The 27,969-nt window shown below is 31.6% G+C and overlaps 1 protein-coding gene across 3 annotated transcripts in view; it reads right to left on the reverse strand.

Moving 5' to 3' along the window:
- LOC126886618 (estradiol 17-beta-dehydrogenase 11-like) overlaps positions 1–27,969 on the reverse strand; it is a 315,249-nt gene that overhangs the window by 14,523 nt on the left and 272,757 nt on the right. For all 3 annotated transcript variants that reach the window (XM_050653609.1, XM_050653608.1, XM_050653610.1), the window contains exons 3-4: positions 27,831–27,955; positions 6,914–7,024 (exon numbers count right to left, since the gene is read on the reverse strand). In XM_050653609.1, coding sequence (XP_050509566.1) covers positions 6,914–7,024; positions 27,831–27,955 — 236 coding nt within the window. The remainder of the gene's footprint in view (positions 1–6,913; positions 7,025–27,830; positions 27,956–27,969) is intronic.

Here is a 27,969-nt window from a genome sequence, read left to right on the forward strand (position 1 = left end):
AATTTGAGCTTATAAAAATGTTTGTACGTTTATTTTTGGGCAAGATATCGATATTTTAATGGCGCGCTATGATGCACAAAATAGGCTCACAGTCAAGTAAGTACCTATTTTTCGACGCTTTATCGATCGTAACTCGGCTTCTACGGATGCAAATGAGCTTTTCAAGATCTCATTTTAAAGCTTAATTAATAGATTTCCGAACAAAGTTTGTCAAATTACTTTATCTTCATTTTGTTTTAAAGTTATATTTGTTATTTGTTATTTTAAAGTTATATTATTGAAATTATAATTTTCTTAAAACATTTGTACAGGGTTATTCACTATATTTTGACCCCCTGTAAACTGCTTAATTTACAGAATTAGAAAAAAATGTAAAATACAAAAGTTATTCCATTTTTAAGTTATGATTTTTGTACATATATATCGTACTAGTGACGTCATCCATCTGGGCGTGATGACGTAATCGACTATTTTTTTAAATGAGAACAGAGATCGTGTGCTAGCTCATTTGAAAGGTTATTCAATTCCCTATTCAGTAGTATAAACAACAACATGATTATTTATATAGGGTGTCCAAATTTTTTTTATTTAGTTAAATTAATTGACTGACTAATTGACAAAAATATATTCTGCTGCTGTCAGAAAACAGAAATAAATGTTTATTGAACAAATAAACATTATTTTTCGCTTAAATTCAATGTTCAAGCTGCCACCCATCTGCCTCTTGGCAGTTTAAACAGTGAATTTAAGCTACAAACAATGTTTATTTATCAAATAAACATTTTTTTCTGTTTTCTAACAGCAGTAGAAGATATTTTGAATTGAATAAATTACATACATTCTTCTTTTTATGCCTATTAATTTAATTGAAAAAAATTTTTTTTGACACCGTGTATAAATAATTATCTTAGTGTTTATATTGCTGAATAGAGAATTGAATATCCTTTCAAATGAGCTATCACACGACCCATATTTTCATTTAAAAAATCATCGACTACGTCATTACGCCCAGATGACATCACTATACGATAAAGTCATCACAATATATATGTCAAAAAATCATAATTTAAAAATTGTATAACTTTTGTATTTTACGTTTTTTTTCCAATTCTATAAATAAAGCAGTTTACAGGGGGGTCAAAATATAGTGAATAACCCTGTACATTATCTTGTTTATAAGGGTTTTTAGTAAATTTGAGCAATAAATATTTATACTTTAATTAACATTAATATTAGAATAACTCAAAAGGAATATTTTAAGCTTAGGAAAGTGTTCGTAGGTTTATTTTTGGCCAAGATATCGATAATTTAATAGCACGCTCTGAGGTTCAAGATCAGCTCACAGTCAAGTAATATCACGGTAAAGACACCGATTGACTGCTCTCGTGTTACACTATTTTGCTCAGGAGGCCTTGCTCGGTCCTAATATGTCTGCCAATGTCTACAAATATAACATACAACTCTCAAGTCTGTCTATTTGTAACAACAAAGTCATTGTTTCTTAATAGTGTAATGTAATATTGATTTGTTACAATAATGAATAATTTAATTACTAAAAAAATTGTGTATTATATGTTAAAAAAATATCATATATAAAGTAATTTGAAAAACCTTGTTTAGAAGTCCATTAATTAGCTTTAAAATTAGATCTTGAAAAGTTCATTTGCATGCGTAGAAGCAGAGTTACGATCGATAAAGCGTCGAAAAATAGGTACTGACTTGACTGTGAGCCGATCTTGCGCCTCATAGCGCGCCATTAAAATATCGATATCTTGACCAAAAATAAACTTACGAACATTTTCGTAAGCTCAAATTGTTCCTTTTGAGTTTTTCTATCATTATTGTTAATTAAAGTATAAATGTTTATAGCCCAAATTTGCTTGAAACCCTTATAAAATAATTAAAGTACAATTTTTTAAAGAAAATTATAACTTCAAACGGATATAACTTTAAAACAAATGAAGGTAAAGTAATTTAGCAAACGTTGTTTGCAAGCCTATTAATTAAGCTTTAGAATGAAACCCTCTAAGGCTCATTTGCATGCGGACTAACCGAGTCACGATCGATAAAGCTTCGAAAAATACTTATTTTGTAATTTGCAATTTGCATTGTGCAGTAATTTTACAATATCTTCAGTTCTAATTGTTGGATTTAAGTTTAGTAAACGCTTTTTTCTTCGTTTTTTATTAAGGAACAAATTTTGTTTGAAACATTTTTTTGATCTTTTTTAGTTTATGAGCCAGAGCCTTATAAAAAATTTATAAACAATTAAATTGTTTATAACAATTTTTTGACCATTCGGATCGAAATCCACCCTCAAAATTCGTAATCAGCAGCCAAAAATCCATAAGAAACCGTTGAGTTTGTCCATCAGAATTGAAAAGGACACGGTGACCTCTATTTGGCGCCTAGACTATATTGCCTGTATAACCTATATAAACATACGACTTTTTAAATATTAGCAGGAAAGTATTTTATGTAGATTATTATTATTAGTAGGTATGTACATATGTACAGTGACGGTTTAAGGCATCATGGGGCCCTAGGCGGCCATATAAGAAGTAGGCCCCTTTATAGCGATCATTTACTTAAAACAAATTTACAGATATTTATGTTGTTTTGGGAAGTAGTTACTCCAAAAATAAATTACGACAATGTAAAAAAGATCATTTTTCTTTTTTTTACATTTCGCAACAACTTCTCATTAATAGTCCATAGCTAATATGCCAAAGAAAAAAAAGAGATATTGTGTCGATATGTGATTTTGCCCTGGGTATGAGTGCCACTCCTTCGGGGGTGAAAAAACATACATTCAAAATAAGTGCGGAAATGGATAAACTGATTAATTCTAAATAACTTTTGTTCTATCGAGTTTTTCACTAAATCAATACTTTTTGAGTTATTTGTGAGTGAATATGTTCATTTTTCAACAAAAAAATCACGTTTTTAGACGGTTTTTCGCAAATAACTCCAAAATTAAGTATTTTATCGAAAAAATATTCTTAGGAAAAATATAGCGTATACGAAATTTAAAAAAATGGTGTATGTAGTATGTATGAAGTATGTAGACCCAGTATAAGCAGAACTGGAGCTAATGAAAAGTAGGTGAATTCTTATTCGACAAATTCCAAATCAAATATTTCAACGTAAATAACCAAAAAATGAAGCAATTTTCGATGAAAAATCATCAGAACCTTTGTAAAGTGTTAAAAAAGTTTTATTTTTTTTTTAACAAGTTTTAAGTATCAAAATTAAGCAAGTAAAGCTTAAAATAACGTTGATTCCTTTTTTTGGCAAAAAAATCTTGAAAATTTATGAAAATCTTGAAAAAACTTATAAGTATATTATTTATATGATCTGTAAGTTTCACCGGTTCACAGTGCTTATATTTCAAAACATTGGGATTTAAAGTAAAACAAATTTTTTGAAATTTTGAAGAAAATGCCTTTTTTTTCAAAATAACTTAAAAATTATTAGTGGTACCAAAAATCTTAAAGAGTAAAAAAATGCAGGTTTTGCTTTTCTGAATATTTCAGATTTTTGTTTTTGGTTAAGATATGGCTGCTATTATATGAACGCTATACATATGAATGCTACTAAAAATTGGTTAAGATATGACTGTTCAAAATTTGCATACCCTGGGTAGAGAATTTTTCATTTATTAAAAATTAATAAATGAAAATAGTTTCTATCCTTGTGGGATCGGTACTCACCGGAGGGACCGCAGACGTTTGGATACAATTAGCGTCTCTTTGCAAAAACAATGACGACTTTGCTAAATAACAAGACATTTACTCAACACACACACTACCCATTACACTAGGTACCTGATTGGAAAAATCCACTGTACCATGCTAATGGCCATTAGTTGTCGAGGCATTAAGCCAAATAAAAAAATTGCATACACTCAAGCACTCTTATAAGCATAATAAGCACTTTATACCGATAAAACTTACAGAGCATATAAACAATAAATAAGTAAAGTAGCTTGTGAAGCGGTAAGGATTAATTTCATTTGAAATTTATTAGGGGGTTATGTTCACCAGTTTTTTTACCCAAAAAATGGGATCAACTTTATTCTGAGCGTATCTTGCTTACTTTTTATGTTAGAAATTAAAAAAAAACAAGAATAATGCTTTTTTGAACATTTAAACAAATTATGAGAAGTTTTCCATGAAAAGTGCTTAATTTTTTGATTATTTCACGTTGAAATATTCGATTTGAAATTTGACGAATAAGAACCTACTTTTCATTAGCTACAACTCTGCTTTTACTGGGTCTACAAACTGCACACATATACCATTTTTTCAATTTTTAAAAGCTATATTTTTGCTAAGAATATTATTTTCGATAAAATACTTACTTTTTGAGTTATTTGAGAAAAACCGTCTAAAAACGTGTTATTTTTTGTTGAAAAATGAAGATATTCACTTGTAAATAACTCGAAATGTATTGACTTGATGAAAAAACTCTATTGAACAAAAGTTGCTTAGAATTAGTCAGTTTATCCACTTCCGGACGTATTTTGACGGTATATTTTTTCACCCCCGAGAAGGGGTGGACTCAACCGTAGAGCAAAAACACACATTGGCACAATATCACTTTTTTCTTTGACATGTTAGCTATGCTTATACCAAATTTCATGTCAATCCAAGCTCTTGTTTCAAATCCAAAGGTTCTTTAAAATCCGGAGGTTTTGCAACATTTTACCGTGAGTGAATGGACTATAAGGCCCATCGGTGTGTAGAAATTGAAAAAAAAACGTACCATACAAAAATAATTACCAGCTTCTAAGCAAAATTTGCTTGCAAAATTGATTACCAAATTGAGGGAATGATTAGAACATGGAATATAAAAATGCATTTGAAGATAACTGCTAAATTTGTCTTGAAGTCGGTTGTATTTTCCTGATATTTGACAGAAGACAAAGCAAAAAACTGAGTTTGATTGGAAATAATAAATTAACCATTCTCTTTTTTTTTGTCTCAGTTAGCCCTATTTGATTTTATTTTAATTTTTTTTTGAATTACTGCTTAAATAATTAAATATTAATTAATGCATTTGTGTGGAATGCGGGCCCCATCAAGTGCCCGGGCCCTAGGCGGCCGCCTAGTCCGCCTAATGGTTAATCCGGCACTGCGTATGTATATGAATTGGTTTTTAAATGAAAAATTTCTGAACAGAGCGATAAATATTAACGTCTACAAATTTGTGCCAATTTTGAGTATGCGCATATTTGACCTGTCTTCTGTTTCATACCTATATTCTGGTATCTAGTCAAAATAATTATAAATTATTCTTATTCGAGCCTATCTTGGTGTTTTTAGTTCTTCCTGTAATACGATATTGACCTCTAAATTTACCAACGATCAAGTTTCTCATCATAATATAAAAACCGAACTTGAATTACACCGTTTCGCATGAGAGAAATTAATAAAAATTTCTCTTCTCTCTTACTCTAACATAATAGGTGCAACTAGAAGTAGTCATTTACACCTTTATTATAAATCTATTTCTTAAGTGTATCTTGTTTGATGATATCAAACCATTTAAAATTGATGCTGTTGTAGAATAATTAATTACAGTGGTAGATACATTTTCAAGAAAATAGGAATTTGAAGCTGTTTCAGCGACACTATGTTGACAAAAAGGTTAATTTATGTTTATTATTCTAGCGATTGTACACTCCATATATTTTGTTTTACATACTTTAATTTATATATAGACCAAATTCAAAAAGGTAGGGGAGAACAAGCGGGGATTTTTGCAGTAACTGGAGCGCGTCAGATTATCATATGGGGAGAAACATGGTACCCTGTAGATGTACCTCGACCATTGGCTCTAAACACAGGGGAGTTCGGAGTTCGTTAAGGGGGGGGGGGGGGGCCGAAAAAAAATCTATCCTTAGAAAAACTCGAAATCGTTAGATTAAGATAAGGTAAGTTAAGTACATGCAAAACAGTATATATTTCAAAAATCTGACGATTTGGAAATGGCTGAGTCACAAAGTTTCACAAGAAAAAAGCGAATATTTCGCGAAATGAACGATAGATCTAAAAACTAAAAAATACGTGCTCAATATTTGTCAAAAGTCTATCGTATGATACACGATTCCCCACGGAGAGGGGTGGGGGGTAAATTTAAAATTTTAAATACGAATCCCGCGATATTTCACAAAATGAACATCAGATTGAAAAACTGAAAAATACACTTATTCAGTATGTTTAAAAAATCTATCGAATGGCACCAAACACGACCCCCCACGGAGGTAGGGGGGGGTTACTTTAAAATTTTAAATAGGAGCCCCCATTTTTTATTGCAGATTAGGATTCCTTACGTAAAGATAAGTAACTTTTATTTGAAACATTTTTTTCGAATTATGGATAAATGGCGCTATAATCAGAAAAAACGATTGTGGGAAATGGAAAACTAAATTAAAAATGGAAAGTCCCCACTAAAATGGAAAACTTTACTTAACTTTTTTTGGTTTTAGAACTTACTCTTTACAACCCAATAGGTCCCCAAAGCGCTCGAGTGACTGCACATTTAGCATACTTTCCTCCCCTACTAAAATTAATGTATATAGCATCTTTCCGTTTCAGCTCTATAGCTATTTCGCATAATACTCTCGTGTTGCGACTTATTATGGCCACATCATCTGCATACGCGCATATTTGCATAGATCTTGTATTAATACAGCTGTTCATTTCCAATTTTTAAACAACAGCTTTCAAAGTTAGATTAAAAGTGTTGTTGATTGAAAAGTGTTGTATAGAGCTCAAAGTACATCCAAAAGGGGGGGGGGCTATAACCCCCAAAACCACACCACCCCCTGGTTACGCCTATGTTGTTGATTAGAAAGTGTTGTTGAATTAAAAAGTGTTGTTGTCTTGATTTGATATAAAATACTTACCCAAAAATGAGCTACCACGTTTACGTCAAACGTCCTTTTTATTAAATGGTCTGGGGTATTGAGCAACGTGTGTCCAGATACTACACCAGCATTGTTAATTAAAATAGAAACCTAAAACAAAGATATTTAGCATTAATCAAAGTTCAAAATTTTAAAAAGTATTTGCATAGAGACTCACTATTAAAGAGAGTATTAGAGACAAAACAGAGTCTATTATGATATAAATTATAAAGTCAATGCAGTAATTTTAAAAGCAAAAGATGCAGGGCCGTAACTACGATGTTGGGGGCCCCGGGGCAAATGTGATCTGGAGGGCCCCTACCGGGAGGTCTGTGGGTCTTCCGTTGGGGGCCCCTACCGGGAGCTTTACCCCCAGCAGAAGGGGGCTCGGGAAAAATGTTTGATATTTAACCTATTGAAAACGCATGTTAATGCATTCCCTGACTGAAGTTTCTAAAGACATACATATTTTTTTAGAAAATGTTCTTACATGTGTTGGCAAAGTTGAAACAAAAATGTTATATGGAATGGGCGATTAAATACTCCCCTGAGGCATTCCTTCCTGGACTTGTTGTATCCTGGACATTTTTATATCTTTTCGAATGGTATCGGGGTCTCCAGCTTAGCCCGGGCCACTCTTCCAATGACATTTTAGGTTTTGTTACGCCGTAATAACTAATTTCCTAAGTAATAATTTAAATTTTTATTGTAGTAAAGAAAGAAGGACATTCTCACAAACAATTTATTTCCCGTTATTTATTTCACTTATTCCCCGTTAGAGAGCGTTCTAAACATACTGCGGTATAAATAGTTTTATTTTATACCGAGAAACTACGGACGTGTTGGTGTAAATTTGTCTTCTGCAGAGCCTCCTTGACAGCGGGTAGACCTAGAAATAGTATTATCGGGGATGGCAGGAGACAAATTTAAATCAAAAATAAAACCGTAGATTTTCTATTTTTAATTTATTTTACAACTGACGACCGGTTTCGCTGTCTACAATTTGCACAGAATCCTCAGGTCCCGGTTAAAGTAAAATTAAATGCTACAAACAATAAAAAAAATCTTATTTTTTAAATTTCTTTATTTACTTTTTTTATTGTTTGTAGCATTTAATTTTACTTTAACCGGGACCTGAGAATTCTGTGCAAATTGTAGACAGCGAATCCGGTCGTCAGTTGTAAAATAAATTGTTTGTGAGAACGTCTTTCTTTCTTTACTACAATAGTATGGACTTACACATGCAACCCATTCATTATTTAAATTTTTATGTTAAGGTCTCGGGGGGGACCCAGATTAGCTCAAGCCTCAGGGGCCCCTGCTCTGTTCCAATTTTAGCCGAAAAGACTAATTTCCCCAGTGAAAAATTAAAACTTTATGGTGAGGTCTAGGGTGCCTTGTAGGTCTTTTTAAAATTGTGTCATTTGAAAATATTTCGTTTTTCGTTGGAATCAGCTTTTAAAATACATATTTTTATTTTCTTCGTTAAAATCTATGCACGGTCAAACAAACGAGGGCCCCTGCGGGGCTTTCTTTGTCCGGGGGCCCCGGGGCACTGCCCTGGTTGCTCCAATGGTAGTTACGGCCCTGAAAAGGTGGTTTTGCTTGCTCTCGATTCAGAGGTATGCACAATCGCTGGACAGCTATTTCTGCCATTGCAGGCTTCCTCAATAGCGCTAGCGTGCACACCTCTGAATCGAAAACCAGCTAGCCCATCTATTTAAGGGACATTTCAAAGATAATTGAAATCCCCATTGGGACGAAATCCAGCGACATCTCTCGAACAAACTGAAATGTCTCAGATGCAGAATTCACCATTATAATAAAAATTAAAATGGAAAATAGGTATTTAAATCTCTCCTGAAAGGTACTCTCCTAATGTATTTTACTCTCCTGAAAAGTACCAAAAATGGACATTTTTGCTTTTGGCAAACGACCACTGAAATATATTATAACTGAAAAACAAGTGCCCACTATACATAAAATTCGTAAAAGATTTATTGAAAAATTTTACTATAAAGGGGCAAAGAAAGTATGCTCACGTCTATCCCTATTCTGGTCGGCCTGTAGTCAGTGGCGGATCCAAAATTTTTTTTTTGGGTGGGGGGTCATGAATCTTGAGGGTGATTTAATTACTTTTCTCTGATGCAAGGTCACTTAGTCTTACCATCCCTAGGATAAGTGGGTTTTCAATTATTTTTTGGATGGGCCTAAAATTTTTTTTGGTTTAAGGGCTCTCGATTTTTCTTTTTTTAGGATTATTGAATTGATATTTATTTTCGTCTGGGGAGGGGGGTCATGATCCCCGTGACACCTCCTTGGATCCGCCACTGCCTGTAGTGGAAAAGCAACAAGACACATTTTCAGAACTACTACAGACAGAGTAAAATGGGCCGTGGTGATGGCCAATTTCCTCAAAGTATAAGTATAAGGTACACTTAAAAGTATAACGTTTGTATGTTTAAAGTTGTTCCTTATTAACAACGAAAAGTTTTATAATCGTTAAAAATTTCCTAATTCTTCACCTGATCTAAAATATCAACTTTTTACTTAAAGTACTAGGTACTTTTGTTATTTTAATTTAAATTTTTTTTGTTTCAGTTTATAGCAAAAAAGAGTACCTACGTCTAAGTATTTAACTATAAAAATTGTTTTTTCTGTCTTCTTTAAATCCATTTTATTAATATCAATCATTAATTTAACGACAAAGTCTCTTTATAGACCAGGGCGCATCTGTAAAAATATTAGTACATTTGGATGTTGAGAGGTGACTCATATTTTTTTGCAGAAATTGCTTGAAAATAGCTCATATAATAATATTTGAGTTATCCTCCTACTCAAAAATTTCCGGAACATTGTTTAAATAACCAAAATGTCAAAAAATGAAGAAAAAATTCGACTTTTTTCTTCGTTTTTTGATTATAACTTTAAAAGTATTCATTTTCGAGAAAAATTGCACTGACATAAAAATTGAGTAATTAAATTTCCTACAATATAGGATTAGTTAAAATTTAAAAAAATTGTCACCCTTGTTGCAAAATAGCAATAATTGCAGAGAATCATAAAAAACAAGTACATATTCGCATTTTATGTCTTTCAACCATTTATGCTACACTTAGGATCTTCATATTTCACCCAAAAAACTTTATGATAAAATAAAACAATACTGTAAATTTCGTTAAGATCGGCTTAATAGATTTTGCAAAATAAATTCAGCAATCCAAGTTCCGCAAAAAAATTCATTTTTTCAAAATGTTGAAGGACTGAAAATAAAGCAGACAGCAAGTTGGATTCTTTTTCATAAATAGAAGAATACTGTACCTTTTATTTGTAATTTTTAAAATTAAAATTGGTTAACTACAACGGCGTCAGGATTTTTTTAAATAAACATTAATTTTTGGTGCTACGCGCAGGACAGCGGATACGTTTTGCTCTGATTGGGCATTCCAATGACCTTTGAAAATGATTGATAAATCTTAATTTTTAGTACATTTCGATATAAATACATAAATTTGTTTATTGCAAAATAAAAACGCATACTCCGTCCTTTGAAATAACTCTTTTTTAGCAAAAATTTTCTTTGTTCATATATTTTAACAGAGAATAAAAGTTTATTATTTTTAAACATATGCAATTGTTTAAACAATATTTCACAAACAATAATCAAATTAGTTTGATTTTTGTGGAATTAAAATACAACAAAATATATAGTAAGAAAATAATATATTTAGATAAACATTGGAAGAAATTTTGGTGGAAATCAACTTGTGTGAATCGAACACCGCTGTCCTGCGTGTAGCACCAAAAATTAATGTTTATTTAGAAAAAGTCCTGACGCCGTGGTAGTTAATCGATTTTAATTTTGAAAATTGCAGATGAAAGGTACAGTATTCTTCTATATTTAAAATTTTTTAACTTGCTATCTGCTTTATTTTCAGTCTTGCAACATTTTGAAAAAATTAATTTTTTTGCGACAGCTGGATTGCAAAATTTATTGTGCACAATCTAACGAACCGATCTTAATGAAATTTACAGTATTGTTTTATTATTTCATAAAGTTTTTCTGGATAAAATATGAAGGTCCTAAGTTTAGCATAAATGGTTGACAAATGTAAAATGCGAATACTTGTTTTTTTATGTCTTTTTTCGCAATTATTGCTATTTTGCAACAAGGGTGACAATTTTTGAAACTTTTAACCACTCCTTTGTTATAGGAAATTTAATTACGCAACTTTTATGTAAGTGCAACTTTTCTCAAAAGTGAATACTTTTAAAGTTATAATCAAAAAAGGAAGAAAAGAATCGAATTTTTCCTTCATTTTTTGACATTTTGATTATTTAAACAATGTTTCGGACCTTTTTGGGTGGGAGGATAACTCAATTATTATTATATGAGTTAATTCCACGCAATTTCTGCAAAAAAATATGAGTCACCTCTCAACGTCCATCTCAAAACAGATGCGCCCTGGACTATTAATAATCTTCAAACAAGCTTAATTAGATCTTTTTATGTTTAAGGAATTTTGCTGTTAATTGACTTTCATTATTATAAAACAAAGTAATTCTGGTTTCTGTCGGAGACCTGTTATTTTAGTAGTTAATTTAAAACATTAAAACATACCACTTTCTCTTATGCCATTGCACTTTACAATATTTGTAATTATTCGTAGATTTTTCACGACAGTTGAATTTACCTTGTTTAGAAACTCGAGATTATTGCATTCGTTTACTAAATCTTTAACCTCAAGAAAACAGTTTTTTACTTGTATTTAACTGTTTACCTACCAGTTTTCTTCCTCATTGTGTACCTATTCTTTGTTAGAGACTTTTTTTCACTCAACTTAGATATACGTTTTGCAATAAGTATTTTTGACAGTTTATAATGGTGTTAATATTAGATTTACTGTGTCCCATATGCAAACACTGATACCTTAAAGTGATTCTTCTTATTTATGAGCCATATCCTCTAATAGATGAAGGTCGGCAATAATCATGGCAATTCGCACTTTCGATACCGCTGCTCTAAAGAGATCAGCAGAAGTGCATTAAAAATAAACTGATATTTTCTTGATTGTATTTACGAACCGATTTTATTTTTAAAAAATCTGTTGAATAGACGATAGAAGACCACATCCAAAACTATAAAAAAATGTACAGGGTGGTATTAAAAAAAAATTAAAGTTAGTGGTTGTAACTAAGGAATGAATATTTAGGGGTTGATTTTTTTCTACGCCATATTAAAGTGTATTACAAATAGAATATATCAGTTTTTGTCCCATTCGAAAATATCTATTCGTTTAAAAGATATAGCCTGGATAAATTAGTCTGGGATACCCTATATACTCGCTTCTCAACCATTTCCAGTATTATTAGTATTTAAAACTTCTTTGATTTTTTCATTGTTCTCAACAAAACGACATTCGTGACTGTACCCACACAACTTATTCGTAATATTATTCCGTATGCCAATAATTCGAAGGGTTCCAATGTGCTTTATCGTAATATTAGGTATTCCGTATGCCAATAATTCGAAGGCTTCCAATATATCAAAAATGAATAACCATTTTCAATTTCGTTGCAACACGAAACTACAGCCGCACCATATTCTAGTCCAATCAGAGAGTGCAGCAAGCACCTCTACCGGTTTCGAAACTTATTAGTCTCTCATCAGTAGGCACATATGCTGCTCTCTCTGACCCATCCAGGACAGACCCCGGTGTGCAGTTACGGATTGCAACGAACGAAATGGCAGGGATGCCCTAATGGCAACTGCTAGCAAAAGAATAAGTTTTTAATCTAATACCACATAAAACAACATTAAAAATATTACTCTACATCCCACCAGATTGAAAATAATGGGAATCTACTCTGGTTACACCTCCGAGGCTTCTAAAATTTGCAAGCCATAACAGATGCTGAGACTAAAGAAGATGAGGGTATTTTACATTTATAATTCACGTCCCATCTGCTTAGCGCGGTAAAGTTCCAACGAGCATGGTTCCCTTCGTACTCCAATCAGAGTAAACATGTAAATCAAAAATGAATAACCATTTTCAATTTCTTTGCAACACGAAACTACAGCCGCACCATATTCTAGCCCAATCAGAGAGTGCAGCAAGCACATCTACCGGTTTCGAAACTTATTAGTCTCTCATCAGGAGGCACATATGCTGCTCTCTCTGACCCAACTAGGACAAACCCCGGCGTGCAGTCACGGATTGCAACGAATGAAATGGCCGGGATGCCCTAGTGGTAACTGCTTGCAAAAGACTAAGTTTTCGATCTAATAGCACATAGAACAACATTAAAAATATTACTCTACATCCCACCAGATTGAAAACAATGGGAACTTTCTCTTAGGTACACCTCAGAGACTTCTAAAATTTGCAAGTCATAACGGATGCTGAGACAAAAGAAGATGACGGAATTTTACAATTTATAACTCACGTCCCATCTTAGTCTTTTGTTTCCAATATATTTTAAACATCTTTATTTAATATCTAAGTAGGTATTTAACCCATAAAATAATACTGATAACATGTGTTTAAGATGTATTTACCTTAGAAGTCTTATTTTTAAAAAAATTGTAAGGTCCCTGCTACAAAATACTTTTTCAGTTTATTGAAAGATTTTCTTGCCTGTATTATTCAATTATTCTTGCTTTAATCTGTTTTGTATACCCATAATTTTTATTTATTATTGTTCACAGATACATACTATTTATATTTTTTAACTGTTTTAATTTGTTCCCCACGTTAGGCTTTTTGGGCACTGTTGGACTTTTGTGATCACCATATTATGTCTGTTTTTGTATTTAATGACAATACATTTTCTTCACTGATTTCTACCACCTAATCAACCATTTATTGTAAATTCTCAAGCTATTCCCCTATTAGAATAGTGTAGTCTGCAGTCTGCGCACAGTATATTATTGATTTACTTTTATTTCTGTATTTAGTTCTAGTGCTTCTTGGAATATTATTTAAGAATAAAAAATGACAACTTTTGTTTTCTACACTTCCACAAAATTGGTTACAATATATTTTACTATAGTGTTTCGGTAGAGTGCCTTTCTCAAATGATGAATACATGCTTACATAATATAAATACATATTTACATATTTACTATGTGTCTACACTTAATAGTTAACTGAATAGCTTGAGAGAGGGGAGCTGTTTGTCTCAAATTTAATTTATTTATTTCTTTCCCATATATTCTAATAAAGATCGATTAAGGCCTTCATTTTAAATTTGAACAATTTGAAATTCATCATTACAAGAATGACATTTCGATGGCTTAGTGTGAAAACCTCGTATCTCATTGTACAGAAAATTTTACATGAGTGATTTTAAACTGAATTTCTGCATACTCTAACCCAAAATATATATATGAAAAATGTATGTGTAATGATCTAAACATATTCAGAATCAAAAATATGTTAACACAGTTTTTTTGTTTTAAGTTATAGTACGCAGAAATTAAGTTTAAAGTCTCTCCTGTAAAATTATCTGTGAAATGAGATACGAGGTTTTCACACTAAGCTATCGATTTGTGTTCTGCTGTACGTTTGTTAAAGGTTATACCAGTTTGACCGATGTAAGTTTTGGGCAGTCACAACATGTAAGTTTGTATATGTTACAGGCCAAACCCGATTTCAGGACAAACTAGTTTGGCCTAGGCCAATCTAGTTTGTCCTATCGCGCGTGGGCCAAACTAGTTTGTCCTAAGCCAAACTAGTTTATCCTGATATAAATACACACACTTCAGACCAAACTAGTTTATCCTGATATAATAAAATCTCTCCTGTAAAATTTTCTGTGAAATGAGATACGAGGTTTTCACACTAAGCTATCGATTTGTGTTCTGCTGTACGTTTGTTAAAGGTTTTACCAGTTTGACCATGTAAGTTTTGGGTAGTCACAACATGTAAGTTTGTATATGTTACCGGCCAAACCCGATTTCAGGACAAACTAGTTTGGCCTAGGCCAATCTAGTTTGTCCTATCGCGCGTGGGCCAAACTAGTTTGTCCTAGGCCAAACTAGTTTATCCTGATATAAATACACACACTTCAGACCAAACTAGTTTATCCTGATATAATAAAGGCTCACACTTCAGGATAAACTAGTACGGCCTAGTCTAAACCAATTTAGCCGAGTCGAAAGTAATTTAGCGAACATGTAAGGACTTTAAATGCGGGAAATTCCCAAATCACGTCCCAACAGGGATGGCAAAAAAAATTATACATCGATATATTGTATCATAGTCCTGTCGCCAGTAGGGGTACAACGGCCTCCTTAATTCAGATGGAATTACCCAAGTTTTTTTTATGTATTCTGACCCGTAGAACACGCATTTTTTGGGTAACAGTCGATCCAGATGTCGATAAGATTGTTATAAACAAAGAACTTGAGGAATCACATAACAGCGATTTTTCGCAAAACAAAACATTTTTTTTTTGTATTTTTTGGGTCAATCTAAGCAAAAATGTTTTTATAAGTTTTTTCGTAGGATGCATAGTTTTCGACATTAACGCGGTTGAACTTTCAAAAAATCGAAAAATTGTAATTTTTGAACCCGAATAACTTTTGATTGAAAAATAAAATACCAATTCTGTTTACCGCATTTGAAAGTTCAAGTCAAATTATATCGGTTTTGATGATTTTCATTGCTAAAAATTATTTTTTTTTATTGTTAAACAAAGCTATAAACACATAGTAATTGAATGATGTTTTCAATGCATTTCTAATTTGAAATCGAACGAGTAGGCGCGCATACAGAATTTCTACGTATATTATGTACATTAAAACGCATGCATTGGGCACGGGAAACACTATGTGTTTATAGCTTTGTTTAACAAGTAAAAACTTAATTTTTAGCAATGCAAATAATCAAAACCGATAGAATTTGACTTGAACTTTCAAATGCAGTAAGCAGAATTGCTATTTTTTTTAACCTTTAACTACACGCGCTGGTGTATTTTGTACGCCAGATATAAGAATTCAACTGCAAATATATTTAAAAATTTAATTTTTGACCTTGTTTATCTCTCTAACCTATCACTGGAATGTGCTTTACAATTTAGTTTTAGTTTCGTTATAATGGGCGTTCTGGGAAGATCGTAATTTACAGTTTATTATTTGTTGTTTCCGGTGGTGGACAATATACCCCACGATTATATTAATATAAGTAGTAATATAAGTACATATTTCAATTGTTTTTTTAGTTAATATGGCACAAAATAGATTTTTCTTTATAAACAATACTTTTTCTCCTGTAAAAAAATACATTTCAAAAAAATTTTTATTAATAATTTTGTTTATCATGGAATCCAGTTATTCCATGATTCCAGTTATAAATCCCAATTGGCTTACTGAGAAGGAACTCCAAGTATTCACTGATGCCGAATAAGGTTTGTAACAAACAACTAAGTGTATTTTTTCAAAAAAAAAAAAACAAATCCGCTGTTTTTAAGTGTTTTTTCTTGTGGCGTATAAAGTACGCCACGCGTGTAGTTATGTTACAACTTGATGCGCGGGTAGTTAAAGGTTAATCAAAAGTTATTCCGGTTCAAAAATTGCACTTTTTCGATTTTTTGAAAGTTTAACCGCGTTTATCTCGAAAACTATGCGTCCTACGAAAAAACTTGTAAGATCATTTTTTGCTGAGAATCACCCAAAAATACAAAAAAACGTTTTGTTTTGCGAACAATCGCTGTTATGTAACTCCTCAAGTTCTTTGTTTATAACAATCTTATCGACATCCGGATCGACTGTTACCCAAAAAATTCGTGTTCTACGGGTCAAAATACATAAAAAAAACTTGGGTAAGTCCATCTGAATTAAGGAGGCCGTTGTACCCCCCTGGCGACAGGACTATCATATGATACATCGAATGAAGATATTGATACATGCTATAAATTAATATATTTTTGTATAATTAAATAATATAAAAAATAATAAATAAAAGGATGAGGTTTTCTCCAAAAGTTCTACTTGAAAAGATACACTTACGAATAAAATCGAGTACGAATTAGTATTGTTTTCACCAATTTTGAAAAAATGTGAAAATGTTGAATTATCCGTCCGTCCGTCCGTCCGTGTCTGTCTGTCCGTGAACTCAACTCCTCCGTCATTATACCAGTTAGAATGACAAATGAGGTGTCAAATGAAAGCTTATAATCCAAGGATGGTACTAAAGGTGAGAAATTGACCTAGGCTGTCTGTCCATCCGACCGCGAATATAACTCAATATTATTGTTTGTTTGTTACGAATAATTATAATTTTAATAAAAATGATTATTTTTCCAAGAACAAAGTATTTTATTCAATTTATTATTTATAATAAGCCGTACTAGTTCGCTGAATTACTTTCTCCTTCTTGGCTTTTTCTCATTATGAGTTTGCCGTTTTCGTCTTCCATAGCACTCTATTCTCCCAGTCGCCATCTCTGAGGTCTCTATACAGGGTGAGTCATGAGGAACTGTACATACTCCTACCTCGTATAGAGGCTCCTATGGGGAATAACAAATGACCATTAAAAAATGTCTGCTCCTATTGTTTAATAATATACAGGGCGAGTTTCGCATTTTGACAGAAATTTGTATTCGTCATCATTTTTGAACGGTCAGATCGGTGTGTCTCTTATTTTGACCAATCGTTACACTATTACCACCTAATCAACTAATTTATTCAAACTAGAAAAAATCAGGTCCGGCTTTAAAAAAATTAGTTCGTTTGGGTCTTAGAAAAAATTTCACCCTGTATACGCTTTTTGAAAACTCTAATATAAATTTTACAAATTAGACAAATAGGCAATTAAACTGGCATATTTATTTTTTTCCGCACACGATTACTTAATCTTTTATAAAAAAAAACAAATTTCACTATGAATTAAAAGTTTGGTAAAGTGAACCATAGATTTAAAAAAAATAACTTTTATTACAAAAATTAATTTTTTTTGCACAAATAAGTAATTTATGTTACCATCAAATCAACTGATTTATTCAAACTAGAGAAAAATCAGGTCCGGATTTAAAAAATTAGTTCGTTTTGGTCTTAGAAAAAATTTCACCCTGTATACGCTTTTTGAAAACTCTAATGTGAGTTTTACAAATAAGACAAATAGGCAATTAAAATGGCATATTTATTTTTTTCCCCACACGATTACTTAATTTTTTATTAAAAAATCAAATTTGTCAAAATCGGAATTTTAACCTAAAAATGAAAAAAAATGAACTCACAGTTTAACTCGCTACAACTCTGTTCCATTTTAATATTTTTTTTTTGAAATTTTTACAGCACATACGTCTTACCATTGTGAAGACTATGAAAATTGTTGTAGACTTTCAGTCTTCTTCTTGTAAAAGTTGCAAACTTCTAAATCGCAAAAATTAGGTGGAAAAATTTAAAATTTATCAATTTGATCACGTCTATGTTAAATTATAGAGTCCAAAAGAAGTGTTATGAGAAGTTTTAGATCTAGACGTGTTATAGAAAAAAAAGGTAAAACTTTTAATTTTAAGAAAAACGTTGTTTTTGTAAATTAATTTTTGTAAAAAAAGTTAATTTTTTAAATCTATGCAAAAACTTTGCCAAACTTTTTATGCATAGTCAAATTTGATTTTTTAATAAAAAAAATAAGTAATCGTGTGGGGAAAAAATAAATATGCCATTTTAATTGCCTATTTGTCTTATTTGTAAAATTCATATTAGAGTTTTCACAAAACGTATACAAGGTGAAATTTTTTGTAAGACCCAAACAAACAAATTTTTTAAATCCGGGCCTGATTTTTTTCTAGTTTGAATAAATTAGTTGATTGGGTGATAACATAAATTAAATATTTGTTAAAAAAATTCATTTTTGTAATAAAAGTTATTTTTTTTTTAAATCTATGGTTCACTTTACCAAACTTTTAATTATTCATAGTCAAATTTGATTTTTTTTTATAAAAAATTATGTAATCGTGTGGGGAAAAAATAAATATGCCATTTTAATTGCCTATTTGTCTAATTTGTAAAAATCATATTAGAGTTTTCAAAAAGCGTATACAGGGTGAAATTTTTTCTAAGACCAAAACGAATTTATTTTTTAAATCCGGGCCTGATTTTTTTCTTGTTTGAATAAATCAGTTGATTGGTGGTAACATAAATTAAATATTTGTTCAAAAAAAATTAATTTTGGTAATAAAAGTTAATTTTGTTAAATCTATGGTTCACTTTACCAAACTTTTAATTCATAATCAAATTTGATTTTTTTATAAAAAATTAAGCAATCGTGTGCGGAAAAAAATAAATATGTTATTTTAATTGCCTATTTGTCTAATTTGTAAAATTCATATTAGAGTTTTCAAAAAGCTTATACAGGGTGAAATTTTTTCTAAGACCCAAACGAACTAATTTTTTTAAAGCCGAACCTGATTTTTTTCTAGTTTGAATGGATCAGTTGATTAGGTGGCAATAGTGTAACGATTGACCAAAATAAGAGACACATCGATCTGACCGTTCAAAAATTATGACGAATAAAAATTTCTGTCAAAATGCGAAACTCACCTTGTATATTATTAAACAATGGGAGCAGACACTTTTTAATGGTCATTTGTTATTCCCCATAGGAGCCTCTATACGAGGTAGGAGTATGTACAGTTCCTCATGACTCACCCTGTATATCACAGCATTTCCTATGTGAGTTTTCCACCTCACAGTAGGTCTTCCTCTCCGGCATTCTTTGTACATGCACGTATCATTTCAGAGCTCTACTTTTACTACCACAACTTTTTTGTAATTGAGCATTCTACTTCTATTCTGTTTCATATTTCCTCTGTTCTTATTCTATCATACCCTTTTTTTTTGGATTGAGGTGGAACGCTCTTAGCAGACTAGGGAAGGTGTCCCTAGTACTGTTGGACTCGGACAGGAGAGGAGAACACGCTAGGACCCACAGACCAGAGTAGGTCCATGCGTCCCGCGTGCCCCCATAACCAGCCGCCTACCAACTAAAACCACCCCCTCTTCCGACCCGGAATATCCCTGGACGTGTTCATTAGTGAACGATACATGGGGATATCCCGCGCAGTCTATGTAAGTAGGGCTAAAGGAGAAGATTGGCATAAGCCCTTCTATACTATTCTCGCCTTCCTAGAAACGGAGAGGCGGATAGGGGGGAGGTCTTTAAGGATAAACTCATAAAAAGAAAGGACAGGCTCGCCTACCTAAGATCAGCAGACGGACAGGGGAGGTCTTTGGATAGTGAGCTGAATAGTAGTATAGTATTAGCTATGCTATTCTCGCCTGTCTGAAAATGACACGCGGATAGTAGACCAGGGCGCATCTGTAAAAATATTAGTACATTTGGACGTTGAGAGGTGACTCAAATTTTTTTGCAGCAATTGCTTGAAAATAAATCAAATAATAATATTTGAGTTATCCTCCCTCTCAAAAAGGTCAGGAACATTGTTTAAATAATCAAAATGTCAAAAAATTAAGGAAAAATTCGATATTTTTCTTGGTTTTTTTATTATAACTTTATAAGTATTCATTTCCGCGAAAAGTTGTACTAACATAAAAGTTGCGTAATTAAATTTACTACAATATAAAATTGGTTAAAAATTTAAAAAATAGTCACCCTTGTTGCAAAATAGCAATAATTGTGAAAAAAATATACAAAAACAAGTATTCGCATTTTACGTTTTTCAACCAGTCATGCTACACTTAGGACCTTCATATTTCACCCTGAAAAACTTTATGATACAGTAAAACAATACTGTAAATTTCATTAAGATCAAGTCAACAGATTTTGCAAAATAAATTTTGCAATCCAGCTTTCGCAAAAAAAATTCATTTTTTCAAAATGTTACAGGACTGAAAATAAAGCAGATAGCAAGTTGAAATTTTTTTTGCTTATAGAAGTGTACTGTACCTTTCATTTGAAATTTTGCAAATTTAAAATCGATTAACACCACGGCGTCAGGAATTTTTTTAAATAAACATTAATTATTGGTGCTACGCGCAGGACAGCGGATACTTTGCTCTGATTGGGCATTCCAATGACCTTTGATAATGATTGATACATTTTAATTTTCATTATATTTCGATATAAATAAATAAATTTGTTTATTGCAAAATAAAAACACATGCTCTATCCATTGAAATAACACTTTTATTAGCAAAAACTTTCTTTGTTCATATATTTTAAATTAAATAATAAAAGTTTATTATTTTTAAACATATGCAATTGTTTAAACAATATTTCACAAACAATAATAAAATTAGTTTGATTTTTGTGGAATTAAAATATTAAAATACAACAAAATATAGAGTAAGAAAATAATATGTTAGATAAAGATTGGAAGACATTTTGGTGGAAATCAACTTGTGTGAATCGAACACCGCTGTCCTGCGCGTAGCACCAAAAATTATTGTTTATTTCAAAAAATTCCTGACGCCGTGGTAATTAATCGATTTTAATTTTGAAAATTGCAAATGAAAGGTACAGTACACTTCTATAAGCAAAAAAAAAATCAACTTGCTATCTGTTTTATTTTCAGTCCTGTAACATTTTGAAAAAATGAATTTTTTTTGCGAAAGCTGGATTGCAAAATTTATTTTGCAAAATCTATTAAACCGATCTTAATGAAATTTACAGTATTGTTTTCCTGTATCATAAAGTTTTTTGTAAGTGAAATATGAAGGTCCTAGGTGTAGCATAAATGGTTGAAAAACGTAAAATGCGAATACTTGTTTTTGTATGGTTTTTTCGCAATTATTGCTATTTTGCAACTAGGGTGACTATTTCTTAAATTTTTAACCAATTCTATATTGTAGAAAATTTAATTACGCAACTTTTATGTCACTACAACTTTTCTTGGAAATGAATACTTTTAAGGTTATAATAAAAAAACCAAGAAAAAAATCGAATTTTTCCTTAAATTTTTAACATTTTGATTATTTAAACAATGTTCCGGACCTTTTTGAGAGGGAGGATAGCTCAAATATTATTATTTGATTTATTTTCAAGCAATTTCTGCAAAAAAATTTGAGTCACCTCTCAACGTCCATCTCAAAACAGATGCGCCCTGGACTATAGGGGGAGTTTACGACTGAAGGTGGGTATTACTTAATTGATAATCGGCCCAGTGAGCCTACCTACAAATGGTAGAAAGAACATAATTGATTAAGGTGTAGGGAGACTTAAAGATGAATATAAATAGGTATACCTTGAAAAAAATTTAGGGTAATGTGCCTGTGAATGTTTATATCTGTTGTGGGAGTTTTTTTCCTATTTTTTGTCTTTTTCTGTTTTTTTTTTAATTTTTTTTACTATTTTTTATTTATTTTTATTTATTTTTTTTATTTTATTTTTTTTTATTTTTTTTTATTTTTTTATTTTTTATGTTATTGGGGCCTATATCGCCGAATCTGTTCCTGAGCCTGGCCTGCTCGCAAGCGAAGACGCTACACCGGAAAACGCAGTGTTCTGCGTCTTCTCTCACGAGGCAGGTCCGGCACAAGTCATCGTTTGCCTTACCGATTCTGTAAGTGAACGCCCGGAAGGACCCGTGCCCGGTTAAAAATTGGGTGAAATAAAAATTAACCCGCTTAAACCTGCAAGCGTACCACGTCCCCACATTCGGTATAAGCTGCTTGGTCCATTGGGCTTTACTTATTTCCGCCTCCCATTCTACTTGCCAGTCCATGAGTAGCCGCTCTCTGGCAGCCGCTCTTACTTCCGGTAAGTGGCCGTTTTGTTGCTCATATAGAGATTTTCTTTCCCTGGCTAGCAGGTAGATAGGAGGAGCGCCCGCTATCACTTGTAGGGCTGTGGTAGACGTAGTCTTGTAGGCACTGACTACGTTCAACAGAGGTTTCCTCTGCGCCTTATTTAACAATTCTCTGTACTTCTTGTGCCGTAGATCCTCGACCCAGACCGGGGCTCCGTAGAGAAGGGTGGACTGTATAGTGTTGAGGTACAGTCTCATTCTATCATACCTGGTGATTTGTAGATATCTTCTTATAAACTCCAATTCAACTGTTCGTATTTTATTTCGTATTATTGTTGACACTGGCCATTCTTCCGCTCTTGTAGGGTAATATTCAGCACTATGCCCTGAAAAATCCTTTTTTATTTTTTTAGTTAGAGTGTTCTTCCATATCACTCCAAGGAGTGCTTTCATGGCTTGTTTTCTCCGTACTATTTTCATTTCTATATCTTTCATAGAAGTGCCATCTCGGTTTATCATTTACCTAATTACTTAAAAGTCTTACAACTCTTAATAGTGTCTTCTAAACTTACGTTTAAATCAGCAACCAATCTGTAATCCATTACTTTCGACTAGATTAAATTGGTTTAGACTAGGCTAAACTAGTTTATCCTGTGTGGTGTGTGTCTTTATATCAGGATAAACTAGTTTGGCCTAGGCCAAACTATTTTGGCCTGAAATGTGTGTATTTATATAAGGACAAACTAGTTTGGCCTACGCGCGATAGGACAAGCTAGTTTGGCCTAGGCCATACTAGTTTATCCTAACGCGCTTAGGACAAACTAGTTTGGCCTAGGTAACATATACACCACTTGTCCTGAAATCGGGTTTGGCCGGTAACATATACACCACTTGTAAGTGTCTTCTCTTTTGGCTTTTGCTGTTCTTAATATATTAATTTGCTTAATTATTGTTTGTTTTGAAAGCTGGTGTTATTCCTTTCTGATTTATGTATTTGGCTATTTTTTTTATATCTTACTTATTTTTGTAATCGAGCAAAGGTATTGGGTTTTTTCTTAGGTGGTGGAAAGACTAACTTCAGGGCTTTCTTATGCAGTTTTTGGTTTAAAATTTTGTTTATCATTTGTTCATTGTATCCATTGTTTACTAGGTAGATATGACGAATAAAAACTAAACCCATACATACTGAATCTATTCCATATAGGTACTACAAGTACAAGACGATTAACTGATACTTATTTACTTCTTATAGGTACTAGCCTGAAAGCTTTCAATTTCATCGTACATTTATTTTCGTAAAGAATATAAAAGTTCGTACTTATAAAAACCAGATCATCCACCTACGTTCAAATAATGTAACAACTCAAAAAAAGAAATAAAAAACGGTTTTATTGCACCAACAGTTTAATAAAACTACAAAATCTTATTTCAAAAAGTGTTACGTTGATAGTTCAAGTATTTGTCTAGACACTAGAGTCATTATACGATTAACCAAAATAAACGGTGTACCGAACATAAACAGTGTCACATATCGACTTGTGCAAGGCATTTGTCCATACAAGATGTGAATAAAGCGTCGTTTGTCGAGTTAAGACAGTATATGTGATTACTTTATTCAAAACAATCTGCGTATGTGCTCAAGAAAAGTGACACACTTATCACTTATTTATCTTTCTTTTTGCAGTATTTTTTGTTTAATGTTGTTATTTTTATATAAAGTAACATCATTAAAAAGTATAAGTCTATTAACTAGATAATAATAGATAATATTATTATGTTCTCTACTGCAAGACCCACTTTTGATAAATATTATTTCGTAAATTTTTCGTTATTTTATTTGTATAGTGTCACAACTAAAAAAAAATATTTTTAGCAGAATTAATCCACTATTTTGTAGAGCTTCAAAAACCTTGTGACTGACTAAATTAGTTATTATACTAATTTTAACAGTTTTTGAATTAAGCCCGGAAAAGTTCTAGCACAAAAAGGTACTAGTACACTTTAGAAGACCAACAATAATCATTTTTTTCAAGAATTTTTCCTCAGAACCTTTATTAAAAATGAACATAAAACTTTTTACATATTAATATCTAACTCTTAGAGAGTACAAAAATATATATTTTTTCATTTATGCACGTACACTAATATTGTAGAGGGCACAAAAATCGAGGCTTCGAAAAATGATGGCGGACAGTTAATCTCAGGATTGGGATATCTTAAACGAAAAAATAGTACTGCATTTGAAAAAGGAAGGATTCTTACGTGACAATTTACCACAATTTAACCAAAAAATAAAAAAATAAATTCCGTAAATTTTCTTTGCGGAATTTTTCACTAACTGTGGTAAATTATCACGTAAACAACCTTTCTTTTTCAAATGCCGTTTGATTTTTTTGTTTCAGATATCCCAATCGTGAGATTAACTGTCCGCCATCGGAACTACTTTTTTTCGAGGCCTCGACTTTGGCGCCCTCTACAAGATTAGTGTACGCGCATAAATAATGAAAAAAGATGTATTTTTTGTATTCTCTAAGAGTTATACAGGGTGGGGCATTAGTGTGACAAAGTCCAATTACTCGTTTGTCGTAAGAGATACGAAAAAAAGTTATTTAGGTAAAAATTGGGGCACACATAGTACCATATTTTAAAAATATTTTCAAATATACAGGGGCGTCCGTATTGACAGGGTGACACAAACATATGTTTTTTTAAATGGAACACCCTGTATATTTTTATATTTTTGAATTCTCCTCGATGTTTCCTTTCTTAAAATATATGATTTTGTAATATTACACAAGGTAGTTTAAAAGTTAATTACGTTTCTTTGTTAATTTCGTAGCAAAATCTACACCCTGTAGAATTGTAGTGATTTGACATCAAATTTTCTATTTACATTCAAACGATTTCTAGTATAGTCTACTACTGTTAATCATTGATAATATAGCGAAATATTTAAGTTTAGTATACAGGGTGGGTCGAAACTCGGAATGAGTATTTTCTGAGTTTTCTTAAATGGAACACCCTGTATTTTAGTATTGTAATGAAATTATATTTTATGGTACTTTTTTATTTCTTAAGCATTCCCTATACCTAAGTGCTTTAATTTGTAAGTTATTCGTCATTCTTTAAGAAAACATTAATTCCAACAAAAATTACGTAAAATTTCATTAAGTAGCCGTGAAAATATCCAATCAAAAGTAATTTTTCGAAAAAAAATACATAATAATCTAGCCTGATCCTTAATTTATTAATATTGGTTGAGATATCCAAATACATTCGTAGTTACGGTTGTTGGTGCTTAAAATATGAATCAAACATACAAAATTCTGCCTAGTTGGCTATGTCACAAAATTTGCTTAAACATTTGACATTATACTATTTATATAGTTCCAGTTGATTTGATACCATTACTAATATTAATTTTTCTAATGAAGAACGGGTTAAAATGTCTTTGTGCTAGGAGAGTATAACAAAAATGAGCTACTTGCAATAAAAATTTATCATCAGCAATTTCCTGATAGACGACAACCAAAAAGAAAAACTTTTGAAAGTATACTAAAACGGTTTCAACAGACTAGATACTTAGATTGTAAGAACGATTGTACTAATATGCAGATCCTCAGTAACACTAAGGATTACATTTAATTGCTGTTTTCTTCACTTACAATAGTTTTTATTCGAGCAGATTTATCATAATCTAAGTGATCAGTCCGTTGAAACCGTTCTAGTATATTTTTAAACGTTTCTCTTCTTAGTTGTCGTCTATCAGGGAATTTTTGATGAAAAATTCTTATTGCTAGTAGCATATTTTTGTTATATTTCACTAGCACCAAAATCTTATTATTCAGTTTCTCATAAGAAAAATACATATTAGTAATGGTAGCAAACCAACTGGATCTATAAAAATAGTATAATGTCAAATTTTTAAGGAAATTTAGTGTCATAGCCGACTAGGTAGAATATTGTATGTTTTTATTAATATTTTGCGCACCAACAACTTTAACTACGAATTTATTTGGATATTTCATCCAATAGTAATAAATTAAGGATCAGACTAGATTATGATGTATTTTCTTTTCCAAAAATTATTTTTGATTAAATATTTTCACAGCCACCTAATAAAATTTCACGTAATTTTTCTTACAATTAATATTTGGCTTAAAGAATCACGAATAACTTACAAATTAAAGCACTTAGGTATAGGGAATGCTTAAGAAATAAAAAAGTACTATAAAATATCATTTCGTTACAATACTTAAATACAGGGTGTTCCATTTAAGAAAGCTCAGAAAATACTCATTCCGAGTTTCGACCCACCCTGTATACTAAAATTAAACATTTCGCTATACTGTTAATGTTTAACAATAGTAGACTATATTAAAAATCGTTTGAACATAAAATAAAAATTTGATGTCAAATCACTAAAATTCTACAGGGTGTAGATTTTGCTACGAAATTAACAAAAAAACGTAATTAACTTTTAAACTACCTCGTATAATATTACAAAACCATATATTTTAAGAAATGAAACATCGAGGAGAATCCAAAAATGTAAAAATATATAGGGTGTTCTATTAAAAAAAACATAAGTTTGTGTCACCCTGTCAATACGGACGACCCTGTATATTTGAAAATATTTTTAAATTATGGTACTATATGTGCCCCAACTTTTACCTAAATAACTTTTTTTCGAATCTCTTACGACAAACGAGTAATTGGACTTTGTCACACTAATGCGCCACCCTGTATATTAAAATGTAAAAAGTTTTCTGTTCATTTTTAATAAAGGTTCTGAGAAAAAAATCTTGAAAACATGCTTATTTTTGGTCTTCTAAAGTGTACTAGTACCTTACGTCGTTTTCTTGATACTGTGCTTCTTTGACTTATGACACTGTTTGAGCGGACGTGCGATATAAGGTTTTTAGTATGACACTTTTAAATATCATAGATTTGTCTTAATTTCCATAGTGATTCATCTAGAGGTACCTATTTGATCTAATTGCTAAATTCGAGTTTTCCTTCTTAAATGCAGCCTGGTTGCAGACGTATTTAGGATATTTAAAATCACATTAATGATTTAAATTGTGACTGTCAACAACTTTTCTTTCAACGTTACTTAAAATCCGTTTTATCTTGTAATATATTTTGTAATATATTTAAAATACTCAGAATACTACTAATAGATACTCAGAATACTTACATCCCCAACTTCTTCTTGGGTTTTCTTAGCTACTCTATATACATCTTCCTTATCAGCTAAATCACATTTGTATCCATAGGCTTTTCCACCTACTCCTTTTACTAATCCTACGGTTTCCTCCAAAGCTGTAACAAAATCT

Source organism: Diabrotica virgifera, chromosome 6 (genome assembly GCF_917563875.1).
Source record: "Diabrotica virgifera virgifera chromosome 6, PGI_DIABVI_V3a".
NCBI lineage: Eukaryota > Metazoa > Arthropoda > Insecta > Coleoptera > Chrysomelidae > Diabrotica > Diabrotica virgifera.